General features: G+C 41.6%; 1 protein-coding gene across 3 annotated transcripts in view; it reads right to left on the minus strand.

Annotated features, from left to right (window-relative positions):
• The window catches only part of NFX1 (nuclear transcription factor, X-box binding 1), a 75286-nt gene that overhangs the window by 14150 nt on the left and 46797 nt on the right, over positions 1-14339 (minus strand). For 2 of the 3 annotated variants that reach the window (XR_008821336.1, XM_056335421.1), the window contains exons 18-21: positions 13891-13992; positions 10506-10547; positions 10048-10146; positions 3603-3669 (exon numbers count right to left, since the gene is read on the minus strand). Coding sequence is in view for 2 of the 3 variants with exons in the window: in XM_056335421.1 (XP_056191396.1) it covers positions 3603-3669; positions 10048-10146; positions 10506-10547; positions 13891-13992 (310 nt within the window). In the remaining variant the exon portion in view is untranslated. Of the gene's footprint in view, positions 1-3602; positions 3670-6269; positions 7909-10047; positions 10147-10505; positions 10548-13890; positions 13993-14339 lie in introns of those variants that run through there. The other variant, XM_056335422.1, reaches the window with a different exon arrangement.

Genomic DNA, 14339 nt, shown 5'->3' on the forward strand with positions numbered 1-14339 from the left:
CTGGTATCTCCAAAGGCACAGTGCAAAAAGTAAAAAGGTCAAAGTGAAACATGCAAGCCCAAGGAACAGTAATCAGTATGAAAGACACAGTACTGATATAGGCAGTTACCTGAATGCTTGATAGAGTAGCATGCAAAATGCTTTTAATACAATTAAGTAAAGCTCTACATCTAGAAAAGAAAATAAGCCACATCTTTAGTCAGAAAGGATTTAGGAGTCATGAAAAACAAACAACTGAACACAGCCTCAAGCGAAAGGAGGATCGGGGACCATAGCAGAAGAAAAACTAAAAACAGTCTCCTTGCATAATGCCACATCAAACATATTAATCCAGCCTTTGGCTACATAAAAAGTGGGAGCTGACTTGGTCAGGCTGGACACAGGCCTGAAAGAGCAACATTGGTAACAACAGGTAGAGACATGCCTGAGACAACATAGATACCTGTAGATTGCAAGATGAACGATGACTCTTACAAGAGAGAAAATAAAGCCTCTGAGACTTCCAGACATAAAAATAAAAGGTATGCAAGAGAAAGAACTGAGCAGAAAACCATGTTAACTTTACAGTGCAAGGGACATGTTCCCTTTTACACCATACATGCCACCATTTTAAAGGAAAAGAAAGAACAGAGCATGGCCTCCACACATGCTGTCACTTCTATCTTCAAGATGGGCAAGGACACATGGAGCTACAGGTTGTCAGCCTCGCCTCAGTCCCTGGGGGAGTGATGGGGCAGCTCACCCTGGAACACACTTCCCGATACAGGAAGGACAAGAAACTCCTCAGGAGGACAGCGTGGCTTCACCAACTTGATAGGCTTCTGTGATGAGGTGTCACACCTGGTAGATGAGGGGAGAGCAGTGGCTAGGGTCTGCTGGACCTTCAGTAAGGGCTGGGACACTGTGTCCTACTTGCCTCAGGCCCCCGAGCTATTGCTGCAGGGGCTGGATGAGCAGACAGTGAGGTGGATTGAAAACTGCCTCAATGGCCGGGACCGAAGGGTGCTGATGAGTGGCGCAGAGTCTGGCTAGAGGCCGGTAACTAGCAGTGTACCCTGGCGGGAGAGGAGGAGGGCTGTACACTGCAACCAGTCAGGTTTAACATCTCCATTAGCGATCTGCACAACGGGACAGAAGGCACCCGCAGCGAGTTTGCCCATGATGAAGTTGGGAGGAGTGGCTGGTGGGCCAGAGGGGCACGTTGCCACCCAGCGTGAGCTTGACAGGCTGGAGAAATGGGCTGACAGAAACCTGGGGAGGTTCAGCGAGGAGAAGTGCAAAGTCCCGCCCCCGGCGAGGAACAACCCCACGCACCAGTGTGTGCTGGGGGCCACCCAGCTGGGAAGCAGTGTGGCAGAAAAGGACCTGGGGGTCCTGGTGGACGCCAGGTTGAACATGAGCCAGCGATGCGCACTTGCAGCAGAGGAGCCTACCAGTATCCCTGGAGTCCTGTGTCCAGGTCTGGGCTCCCCAGTAGAAGAGAGAAATGAGCATACTGGGGTGAGTCCAGTGAAGGGCCACAAAGATGATGAAGGGACTGGAGCGTGTCTCCGTTGAGGAAAGGCTGAGCGTGCTGGGACTGTTCAGGCCGGAGAAGAGAAGGCTCAGGGCTGCTGCTACCCATGGCTAGGAACAGCTGAAGGGAGGGTGCAAAGGGGACGGAGCCAGGCTGTGTTCAGTGGCGCCCAGTGCCAGGACCAGCGGCAGCGGGAACACACAGGAGGTTCCCTCTGAACATCAGGAAACACTCCCTTTGCTGCAAGGGTGACCGAGCGCTGGCACAGGTTGCCCAAGGAGATTGTGGAGTCTCCACCCTCGGAGACAACTCAGAAACTGTCCAGGCATGGTCCAGGGCAACTGGCTCTAGATGGCCCTGCCTGAGCAGCGTGGGTTGGACAAGATGACTTCCAGAGGTCCCTTCCGACCTCAGCCGTTCTGTGATGCTACCGTTACTTTGTACATCTTTGAGGTGAATTTAAGCGTGAGGTCACAAGAGTTTGGTAATAGAGCTGAGCTTCTTCAGAAGCAGAATTGTATTGAATCATTGATAAAAAAGAATGTTAATCTACAGTTACTGTAAAATAATTTAGGTCAAAAATTATCTCTCAGGTCCTTTGGTCCAGTCTGCCATTCGGAGCCAGCGTCAAAAGTAGGTTGCTCAGCACCCTGTCTCGTTGAGTTCTGGGTATTTACAAGGATGGCAAATCCCCATCTCTGAGCTTACAAGCAGTGTGGTAACTTGAGACAAATGTGCATCGTCCCCTGTGAAGAAGGTTTTAGGTATGAAATCGCTCCTGCAGGCAAACTTTGAAAGAAGTACTCAAAAACAGACTGTTCCAGATGTAAGGGTGCTCATTATAATTAAAAGATCACATGCTCTCTAAGGATGAAATATGACAGACACAGCTGTTGTTTGTATTTATATTTTTCAACCTCTGAGCATTGGAGATGCTGCTGAGCTCTCTGGTTCTCTTGTTCTGCCATTTTTGGTATCACTAATTCATTGTATATTGCAGATTCAAGACATGTGATTGCCCTCCCCCCCCCCCCCATTTATCTTGGTTTGATATGCAGTTATATATATAGAAATATGTATATGTGTACACACTTGTGTACACCTGTGTATAATAAAGGCAGTATATAATGGTACATATAAAATAGGATAACCACTGGCAACACAACATTAGGCAAATTATTTTTAGTTGTTAACAGATGCACAGAAGAGTTGTTATCAGGTGTCTGAGGTTGGAGGGGCCTGAACAGAATTCGACACAGATGGCCCCCTTTTAGACTGTCATTCCAACATGGAAAACAATGGGCAAAGAACATTAGACAGGTGGACAAGCACAAAGATTAAGTAAGAAACATCATACATAAAGAAGAAGGAATAAGTTAAGTAACTGTCCTCAGAGGTTAGAGAGAAGGAAATTAACCCTTTCTACAGAAGATTAACTACTTCTTGAGCTAAGGGCAACTGAGGACAGTATGGTTTACACTGTCCTTTAAACCACGTATACTGGGTCAGGCACAGCGCAAGCCAGGAGTATGCTAACATGACAGGCCTGAAGGTGGAATTCTGCTTTCATTGAAACATCTATGATTGTGTCTGTGGGATCAACCTCTCTAGGTGTACTGGAGCCTACCAAACACCTGTGGCTGAATCAGAGTCTTGTTACAGAAGGAGGACAACTACCTCACACACTGGCAAATGCAAGAAGGTATCCACAAATTTGTGAGCAAGTTCCACTACAAGGATCAGAAGAACCTAGGCTTTCCTCCTCAAAGGCTGCACTGTTAAATCTTTGATGATTAACACTTTATTAATGGAGATCTAAAAATTAATGATAATCCATTGATGCATTAAAGCCTAGCACTGGTTGAATCTTTAAACAAAGCCTGGCTGTCACCAAAGTGATCCTGAACTGCTATGTCTCCTAAAATTTTTCTTCTGTTTATAATTAAATTGTGCACTCTATTGGAGCTCAAACAAATCTAGTATCAACTCATAACTCTTAATATTAATAAAGTTTAGTAACAAACTCCCCCCAAGCTAAACAAAACTGTTTCTTATAAGAAGTCATACAGAATATCTCAATACTGACCTTATTCACAGCTTCCACAAGCATTCTCATTTCCTTCTCAATGTCACTGACGAATTTTAAATCCTTCCTGCAAGAACAGCATTCTAGGTAAATGAGGCAAGAAAGCGTACAAAGACTGAATATCTTTTGTAACATTATTTTCAACAAGAACAAAATTAAAGAACTCAATTGATGGAGGAAGCAAGAGTGAGAGTACATTTTGGTTTATATACTGCATCATTCACATTTCAAAAGTGTTAGTATGTCATCGCTATTACAAAAAGAATGTATTACTTTTCCTTCAAACCTTAGAATTTTATGCTAGGTTCCATGATACAACTCTACTGTCTGACTTTTGACATTTTGATTTTGAAGTTGCCATTTCAGTCTTTTTAAGTTACTGACTGGTGTTCAACTTGTCTAGCATAACAGAATGGTAAGAACAAAAGCAGCAGCATAAGGCTACTTTGTAAGCAAACAGAAAGTTCTTATATGAGATATTGAGGATTTTCTTAAACTATTTTTTTTTTAGCTTGCTCAATCACAGTAGGTCAAGTCTTTCACCCAAGAGTGAGCTCTGCACCCTGTTCTTAAATAAGCAAGTAAACTAACTCCAAAAGTAAGGGTGTTATTTGTTAGGGCACCATCCCCAGGGGGGAAAAAAAGGCTATCTCAAGATTCCATATCTCAAAGCTGGTTAGTAGTAAATAATCTTATTTCTTCAACAACAGGCACCGTTCCATACCAACACAACACCAATTTGTAAATAATGTCAGAATTTCATCAGTCAAGAGGGGCTTGTGAAGCAGGCACTACCATCTTTGGTAGATGCCCTACCACAGTTCTGGATGCTAAAGTGAATGCATCATCAAAAGACCAAGTGGTCTCAAACACACATGCCAAATGGCAACACTGAGTACATTAGCTACCAACATCACTCGCTCACTGGTACGATGAACACAGCCCATCACTGGAAAACATTCAAGGTTTTCTAACAGTGGACGGATGCTGCATGCAGTTATCGGAACTCCTGGATCTTCAGTGGAGAAAAGTATTACACCAGGAAAATTGCACCTGGACTTCCAGAGTTAATAATAAAGAGGACTCCAGACACCAAGGCTATAAAATACAGTCAGCCACACAGGGTGAAGCTTTAGAAAGAACATTACAGCAATAATCTCAGGTTCAAAAGAAAAAAGAAAAAAAAACAAACAAAAAAACCCCAACCAAAACCACTAATCCCTTCAGGATGACCTTAACTTCAGATTACCAAAAAGCAAATGCTTTTTGTGTAACACCAGCCATGAACAGCCAAATTTCAAGGTGAAATTATCACAGGAGGTAGGAAAAAAATAGAACCAACAAACCAATGAGAAGGTCCACAAGCACCTGATGTGTAATTTTTAAAAACCTACTGAGGAACTAGCTCACAAACTAGGAAATGCATTTTAAAAAATTAACTTTTCAGGAGCCTCTAAAAACAGAGTTATCAACTGGAAGCCATCAGTGAAATCAACCAGGTGGGAGTTCTTTCAGAAACACCTGGAATGTCTCTCAGCATCAAGACTTAAGTACTCAAATAGGAAGGCAAAGCAGAAAGGATACTATGCTGGGGACACGGCCAGGGTGGTGGTGACAGCAGAAATCAATTTTTTGATTGAGAGAATGTTATTGCCCTGTACAAAAAGGTGAGATGGACTGCAGCAGATGAGCTGTACAGAAACTAATTCATGGGCAACATCTAACATCCCTACTTGCAATCATTCTCTAAAGAGCAGAAGCAGGACCTTACTCCTTTTTGCTTGTAACATACTATGCAATGGCAGAGTTGTGACTACCCATATGTGTGTTCAAAGGTGAGGGAAGTGTTTTACGTGCCCTTTGTACCTCCAGAGTCTTTCATATAGAGTAACTTCATAGAAGAACAACCCTCAGTCACCTGATGACCTGAGCGAGCCCCAACCTACAGACTGTTCAGATAGGAACAACAAAGGACAGGCCAATGCAGCTGGTGGAAGGGACAGAACAATTGCTTTTCCTTTGGAATCATCAAGAAGACTCTGAGGGAGCACGATTTGCACTGAGGAATCTTCAAGGAAACGGTGGACTTCAATATTCCTTAATCTGAAAGTCTCCTTTGAAAGAGGTACCCTCCACAAATATCTGGATTGCCCTAGAGTTCTGGATGTATCAGCGAACAGCTGAGAATCCAACAGGAAGATGCATCTTCTGTATCCGTATGTTCTGAGTGAAGAATAGTACTTCAGGCAGTTTACTCCTCTGCCACTAAGGCTGACAAAGCACAAGTAAGATTTTCTATACTGTATCAAACTTACCTCGGAGATCACTGCATGAAACAGTAAAGAAAGAATAAAGTCTCTTTTCAACTGTGTGCAGTCTTCACTTTCCACATTTGGGAGCAAACCTCATTAGGCTGCCATGACCTAAGAGGAGGGGAGCATCAGTTCAACACGCAAGGAAGCACACTCTTTATCTCTAGTTATGCAGAAGCACAAACCCACACTTCATTGAAGAGCAAAAAGAAGTCTGCAGTTGCCAAGAAACATTGGCAAGCTCAACTGTTAGCAAAGGTATTGAAAGGCTACTGGTAGCAGAAACCATCCATTAAGATGAGGAAGACAATGAAACCTGCTGTAAATCATTCACAAGAAGATGGCGGGGGGGGGGGGGGGGGCAGTGCAGGGGAAAGTCCTGCAAGCTCAGTAGTCTTCTCTAGATGATCCTGATCAGACACGCAGATGGGCAGGGGCAGTGAGAACTGGCTACTGTTTATTTCTCACCTGTACTTCTCTCTGGTTCTGGGGTACCAGTTTTAGGTTGCTTGTTTCAGTGTCTCACCAGCTTGCTCATATCCTGTTTGGGACATTGCATTTGTCGCCATCCTGAGTTGGAAGTCACTTGTGTATTTACAAATAAACCAAAGTACAGTTCATACTGCCCTATGAAAACAAATGGAGAGTCTCCATTTCTCAGGACACTGACAAGTATCTATTACCTGACTGATGCATTTTCTCAAGTTTTTTTTATTCTTTTGGGGTTACTCATCTGAGCTCTTACAGTAAGTTTTCCAAGTTTTGCCAAGTGTGTTTTGTTATTTTAAAAGGAATGCTATTATTGCTTACTAGCACAGAAATCATGACTTGCACACAATTCTTTCAATTAAGCTATTTATGACTGGTTATGGGCAAACAACCAGCTAACTGCTCACTGTGAGCTCCTGTGTTCTAACCTGCAACTGACACTTAATGAAAAGTGTCAATGTACAGTAAGGAAATTAAGTGGTGCTTAGAATAAACACATCTGACAGTGGGTACACCAAAATTCTGCGATGTGGGACTTAAAGTCTCTTTTTCTGTGCAGGGTCTATAAAGGGTGTACATTAGGCTTCTCCTCACCTCCTTGCATTTTATGTAAGCGGCTTCAGTTCCTCTCAACCACACCACTTCACATGAGAATGTTCCTCATTGCTTGGTTTTTCACTGTAGTCCTTCCTGTGTATTTTTTTGTTTTCCCCAGATTTTGCTGCCTCTGCTAAAAACCTCCTTATTCTTGCAACACTGGCCAGTGCAAGATTTTGCCTTCAAGTGACTGACATTCCAGGCTTGCAGCTCACCAGTCATGCACTTGAGAAGCTGCCCTCACTGCCTCTTCCTTCAGGCACACACAGGAGTGCTTGGCTCTGCCTTCATAGTCTACAACAGCATGTGGAAGGTTAACTCCTGGGAAAACTGGCTAAGCAGCTGCCTACAAAGGACCCATCTTCCTCTGGACCCCTCTAGAATTAACCATTTGATCTGAGATTTCCCTGGTCCATATGACTGCTGTGGGGTCTTGCATAGGTAGTGACAAAATAAGAAAATCCTCTTCTGCATAGCTGTATGTTGCCAGACATTCCAGATGTCCTCCTCTCCTTCTCCAGTAGTCTTAAACAGCAGCCTTAGCACCATCCTTGTCAAACTGGGCATTGATACTTGGGCCAGTCTACCCTCCAACTTCATGTCAACAGGCAAACCTGAGCATTTACTTGCTCTCTGTGTCTGTTTCTGGAGCCTCTTAGCAAGGTCAGTGCTGAAGTGTCCACCCAGCGGATCCGTACACCCTGACCAGTACTCAGTCATGCTGATGCAGTCATCTCCATGTCAGAGGATGGATTCCCCTTGGCAGCATGGTATCTTCTAATGTAAAGCTGCACGGCGTAGAGACTTCTCATCTGACTCCTTGTCAGATTCTGACAAACACGTCAGCAAGATAATCATGCAGCAGCATTACCATGCTATTCCTGGTACTTCTTTCTCCTGTCATTTTCCTACAAAGGAGAAAAATTACCTTGACACACTTGCACTTACACATCATCTTCCTGCTACCTGAGTTGTACAGCATCTTGGACCTTTAGGGTTCTGGAATTAAAGATTACAGCTCAAAATCAGGAGTCTTTTCACAGCTTCCTCAAGTTCTCTCTGTAGATTTGTAGGTGTGCATTTTTTTTTTTCAGACCTTGACAACATATCAGCTCCATTGAATTGCCTAAAGATGATGAATCTACTCATGGTTTTGGCAGCTGCCCCCTTCCTTAGGCAGCAACCCCGAATGCACAGGAAGGCAGCTGTGGTATTTCTCATCATTCTGAGATCCCATACATAGATGTATAACTTATGCTCTGCAGAAAACCATAAGCCCTGAACTCTTGCATTACTGGAGTGACCTGCTCAAACAATAAATGCACCTGTCAGAACTTATACAGAACACCGAGCTACCTGAAAAAAATACTGTAACAGATACACTTTGTAGGTCCTGCTGTTAAGAGGGAAACCCAGATCTTCTGCAAGACTGTTGAGATAAAAGATCATCAAGAGCAGTCAAGGAAGCAAGTTCATAAAGCCACAGCTTTATGTGAGCAGCAGTCTGCAATTTGTAAAGTGAGCTACGTTAATACACGAAGAAACAAATTTATCTTGAAGACTAGATAAATGAAATCAAGTAATTCAATGTGCAAAGTTATGACTTGAGGACTAACAAAAACTTTTGCTTTAAGCTGTGATTCAGTAAGAATAGCCTGGGTGTATTAGTTTATTGTGTGTTACCAATATAAAGTGGCTACAAAGGAAATGCAAGTAAAATTGCAGAATGACTGAGAAAAGATACTTTCAGACAAACATGGAAGCTATTAAGTCTAATTTTCAAGGCATCTGTCAGACCCCAGACAATCCGAAATTCAGTGCATGATTCTGGGCAGTTCTGTCCATGAAAGATGAACACTGAGCTATGGGTGGAAAATGGCTGACAGGAAGGTGAGATTAGATTGTACTGAAAGAAAAAAAAAAAAAAGAAAAAAAAAAAGAGGCGACTACACACCACAAGATATTAAACACAGTTAAGAAAATGAGAATGTGCGCTTTGTTTTCTGAAAGAGGTAGAGCAGAGCATATTCTATACAAACATAAGAGAACAGTCCTTATAAAATACCCCTTTTAAGTCCAAATACTAATAAAACTACCTCCATAATGAAAACATTCAACTCTTATATTGCAGTGGGCTAATAAATATGAAGTAAAACAAGAGGTGATTTACTCTTAAATTCTGTGTGGCTATTTATGTAAAATCTTCACTTGTCTCAACACATCAGTAAAGAAAGGATTTTCAAGCAGAAAACATCCTCACAAAAATATGAAATTTATGTATCATTAGGATACTGAAGCAAGAGCAGATGCTCCAAAAACTTAGAGGTAGTAAAAACTAACGTCATGCCTACAAACACAAGAGTAAAAACTCCTTGGACGACACTATTTAAGCATCTGTTTAAAAATGCGTATGATCCCTCCCTGTCATTCCAGATTGTGTAGTATTTATTAGTGTGATGTTTTTGATATTACCTTGCCTTCCTATTCCCTTGTTTTCAGATGTTTCAGTCTAGCAGCCCTCTTTGCAGTCAGCACTGGCATAGGCTTAGCTCTGCATCAATCAATTTATTAATTCCATTTCTTTATTCTTAAAATAAAGGCGGTAAGGCAAAAAAAATCCAAGAGACTGGTGGAGCGAAATCGTATCAGGCTATGAGAGCCTATCTCATTACTTCACTATCACTTTGTCTTTATCTTGGAAAGTTTACAAAGAGGTCCAAGATGGGGGTTAGTTGTGTATGGAAGCAGTGGAGATGTGAGAAGTACAGGTACTGATCTGTAGTAAGAAGAATGGTGGAAAATTATGTTCTCATTCTAAATCTGCTCCCATTACAGAACAAAGCAATCTATCAGGCACTTTTTACTTTTCAGGTTCTCCTTTTGGAGGTCTTGAGAAGCGTACATTACCTTCTTTGACTCAATTATCACCTACAGCCAAGGTTTGAGAGAAAACAGGCATTTTTTTCAAGAGTAAGTACTATTTTGAATTTCCCATCTTGCTCTCAACACTGTTTACTTATGACACTTTTCATCATTAGAACACATACCTTGCATCTTCTTTTAAAAGGTCACTGTACTTCGGTCCAGAAGAACGGATATTAAAAGGATCAGAACTGTCATCTATTTCAAGAGCCTCAGCAAGACGCCTAAATTTGAGGGTAGCAAGAAAAAAACCCAAAACATAACAAAACCACAACCAAACAAAAATAAACACACAAATCCCCCCAGCCTCCCAAACATGTTGTCATTGAAGAGTAAAGATACAGGTTACTAATACGGATGAACAGCTCGTAAAAGGTACAGTCTGTACATTTGAAACTCATTTAGGACTTTTCACTAGAATATTCTACTCTCAGATCACTCAGTATAGACCACTGTAACACAGGAATCATCTCCACATTTATCAGTTCTCTAGGTCATGCAGGAAAGGATTGAAATTTTTTCCATATAGCATTAACTTTCTGAACATGGACTACTGAAAAAAGCAAGCAAGTTCATTGCCCACCTGTTCCTCTGAAGAGCTAAGCATTCCTCATCACACTGCAACCTGAAATATAAAGGAAAAACAAAATTAGAATCACTGCTGCTACTCATACTTTTCAAAGTGTAGCTTTGTGGCGTCATACCATTATCATAGCCTAAAGAAGAGTGTGTGAGAATAGTTTGTTGTATTACATCAGATAATACAGCTAAAAATAAAGATCTTTGAGCACACAAGACCTTCTCCAGGTCTCGAACAGAAGCAGCAATTACCAAAGCCATGCAGAAGCTGAGAAAAAAAGCTTCTGAACTAGATTCTATTATATTGGTAAATTAGATCGTTGAGGAAAAAAATGCAGTTGGTATCAGCATTGAGGGGATGCTAGGAAGGATGGAAAATCAGTAAAGGAAGATGTGACAAGGTCATTTACTCCTACGCATCAGAAAAAAGAGGAAAGTTAGCTATTCTTATGGAGGATTATGATGGACCATAGAAATCACTGTTTCAGCTGAGCCCATAACTTCTAGTGTTAGCAGTTACGAATTTCAGGTTTTGGTCTAATCTTTGAAAGGGATTTTATAATTTAAGGGACTGAAATGTCAGAGAAGGATCAAGAGTTCTCCAGAACTTCACAGTGGCAGTGACAAACTTCTGCCCCTTAGACTGCATAAGTGAGTTAATTCTGTTGATACAAGTTCCTTTATTTCAAACAATTTCTACAGGGGATAGTGGTTGGCACCCTAAGATCAAGAGCCAATCCAAGTCATTTGCTTGAAGAATCATTTTCTCCTCCTGTAAGAGAGGAATGTAGCCAATTTAGAGAAGCTACCCTAGGTCTGGCCAAATCTGCCACAAAAAACCCACCCCAAACCCTAATAACGAAACAAAACTAGAGTATAAAATGTTTACAGACAGGACCAGAGAAAGAAACAGAGAAAGGAAATATCTGCACAGTTTGCAGAAAATATTCTGTTATTGTCATTAAATGGAACGGATTTGTAAGTTACCTTGAAAATACTGAAGTATGACAATAAACTAGAAATTTAAGAATAATTATTTAATGCGCCACCATCTCTTTTCACCACCACCCCTGTATTTGGTAGATGAAAAGAGTGGGGAAAGGAGAATACTTCCTCTGGCTGTCCTTGAATAAAAGCTACCTGCACAGTTCAGATACCATATTATGAAAGACCTGCACAAAGAAAAGCCATTTTTGGTAATTCCAACTATCCAAGCAAAGGGCAGTGTAAGTCTGCCCACACAGAAAGATGAGCAGCAGTGACTACAACACAGCCTGTATTACACACTGCGAAGGCTGCGACACCAACAGACACTGGTGTCTTATTTGCATTCCTGGAAAGTATACAGCTGTTATGACAAGACTTGCAGCTTCAATAGCTGAAAAGGCCATTCCTCCTTCTACCACCCCCACCCTCCCCACTGAGTTCTAGCACAGCCAAATGGTCGTTTGCTTTAAACAGTGACTTTGTTTTGGAGAAGCTGAAGTTAGCTTCGTATCATTGAGTATATTTATATCTGGTTTGCACTGCGATACAAAAAGAACCAAGTAGTTGAAGCTCAATCTGGTTAAAGCAGAGATTATTCCACAGTAATTCTAGAGACAAAATTTAATGCTTATATTGTACATTTTTGAGTACTCAATTAATTGAAACAAACAGGGTAGGCCAAAAAAAAAAAAAAAAAAAAAAGACTAAATTACTGCTTCCTATTTGTGTCTTTATTATACCATGCTTATATAGTGCTAGTATCGCTGCCTTTAAAGTCACGTGCAGGAATCTGTATGGCTCTCCCCCTTTCAGCTTGCTCCCCAGCCCCCTCTGTTTGTAAGTATCACACTGGCCCAATGAGAACAAAGCTGGAGACTAGGATGAGCAGGTGCTCCCATGTGTCATTTCTGCTGTAAGTTCATCTTGCCCATACACTGAATTAAAACTCAATGCAGAAAATGATCCAAAAGGACTGTAATAATGTGCTCCAATTTCACAGACGTTAAACAAAACCAGAAGAGAATGACTAAAAAGGTTCTTGAAGTATGCTGGCGTTACCTTTCGATACAGGAAGTCGTGAAGCAGCTGTACGGGAAATTTCACTATTTTGACTTTTACAATATAAAGGAACATTAGATTTTAACACACATAAACTGACTCTGAAATAATCAAATTCACAAACAAGAAAGGAGAGTTTTAACAGAAATAAAATAAAACCAGAAATTAGGGACTTCAAGGGCAAAGACTTGAGGAAGTCAGGTTTCTGAAAGAAGGATGTTGAAAGAAAAAAAATTCTTTTAAAAGTAAAAAGACAAGCTATTCCAAATCCTGAGGAACATCAGGAGGAATGGAAAAAATCACAAAGCTTAAGTCACAAGAGGTTTTGTGACTTCACAGCAAATTTGCAGTGCCAGCCAGTATGATAACACAAAAGTGCCAAACTGAGATACAAATGTAAGAAAATAACAGCCTTTGGTTTGGGCCCCTCACTACAAGACAGGCACTGGGGGGCTGGAGTTGTCCAGAGATGGGCAGCGGGGCTGGAGCACCAGTCTGATGGGGAGCAGTGAGGGAACTGGGGGTCTTTAGCCTGGAGAGGAGGAGACTCAGGGGGGACTTTATTGCTCTCTGCAGCTGCCTGACAGGGGGCTGCAGGCAGAGGGGGCGTCAGTCTCTTTTCCCAGGTAAGAAGTGACAGGACAAGAGGAAACAGTCTCAAGGTGCACCAAGGGAGGTTTACTTTGGGTATGAGGAAAAATTTCTTCACTGCAAGGGTGGTCAAGCACTGGAACAGGCTGCCCAGGGAGGGGGCTGAGTCACCATCCCTGGAGGCGTTTGTAAAACCTGTAGATGAGGTGTTTAGGGACACAGTTTAGTGGTGGGCTTGGCAGTGCTGGGTTAAACGGTTGGACTTGAAGATCTCAAAGGTCTTTTCCAACCTAAATGATTGTAGGATTCTATCTAAAAAGGGTAATAGAGAAATATTATAAATAGTAAGATGATGACTAGGGGAAAATATGCCCTGTTAATCATCCAGGAAGTAATGCTGGATGCTGAAACAGAAGATTATAGCAAAAAGTTATACTGTCTAGATATCTGAAAAAAATACAGAGAAACTGTAAGGAGCTTGCTGGGTAGAAAAACTCTAAACTCAAAATTATATTGTTCCATACATAATTCTAACAAACCAGTCAATGATAGAGAACTCATTCTACATGCAAGCAAAAACATGAACCACTAAGGAACAACAAAATACTTCTAGCAGTATTGTTAGAGTCAGGCTATTTAACATCTTCCTATTTTAGGTAGTATTTTGCTCACAATATTACGTATTTCCTGCATTGCCTATGTTTCAGGTACACGCAAGGGTTTCAAATACGTTTCTACATGCATCTCCTTACCTTGCCTGCTTCATTTCTTTTTTTGTAATAAGCCTACTGATTTCCACGGAATCTCCAAGCTGTAGATCTGTTAACTTAGTGGCTATAGATATAGCAGCTATTCTGAAAAAGAAGAGTGTTAAGACTTCATTTGAGACAACATGTAAACCTCCGAAAAGGCATATAAAGCTGCAGAATTAAGCCTCCGGGTGGAAGACGGACGACAGACTGACCATTTCCTCATCAGATTACAGAATGGGACTAGTTCCACATCACCCGGTTTTAGGAATCTTAACTAGCTACGTAAATTAAGAGGTTACACTATCATCTCCCTCAAACAACTAGAAGCAAGACTAACACATGGACACACTTCTTCAGCGAATTTTTCAGAGCATCAATTCTAAGCAAGTCTAAACTAGGCAATACAAATACTCTTTCTTCTCACCTGCTTAATGTTCAAATGACAGCTA

The sequence above is a fragment of the Falco biarmicus genome, chromosome 4 (assembly GCF_023638135.1).
Source record: "Falco biarmicus isolate bFalBia1 chromosome 4, bFalBia1.pri, whole genome shotgun sequence".
Taxonomy (NCBI): domain Eukaryota; kingdom Metazoa; phylum Chordata; class Aves; order Falconiformes; family Falconidae; genus Falco; species Falco biarmicus.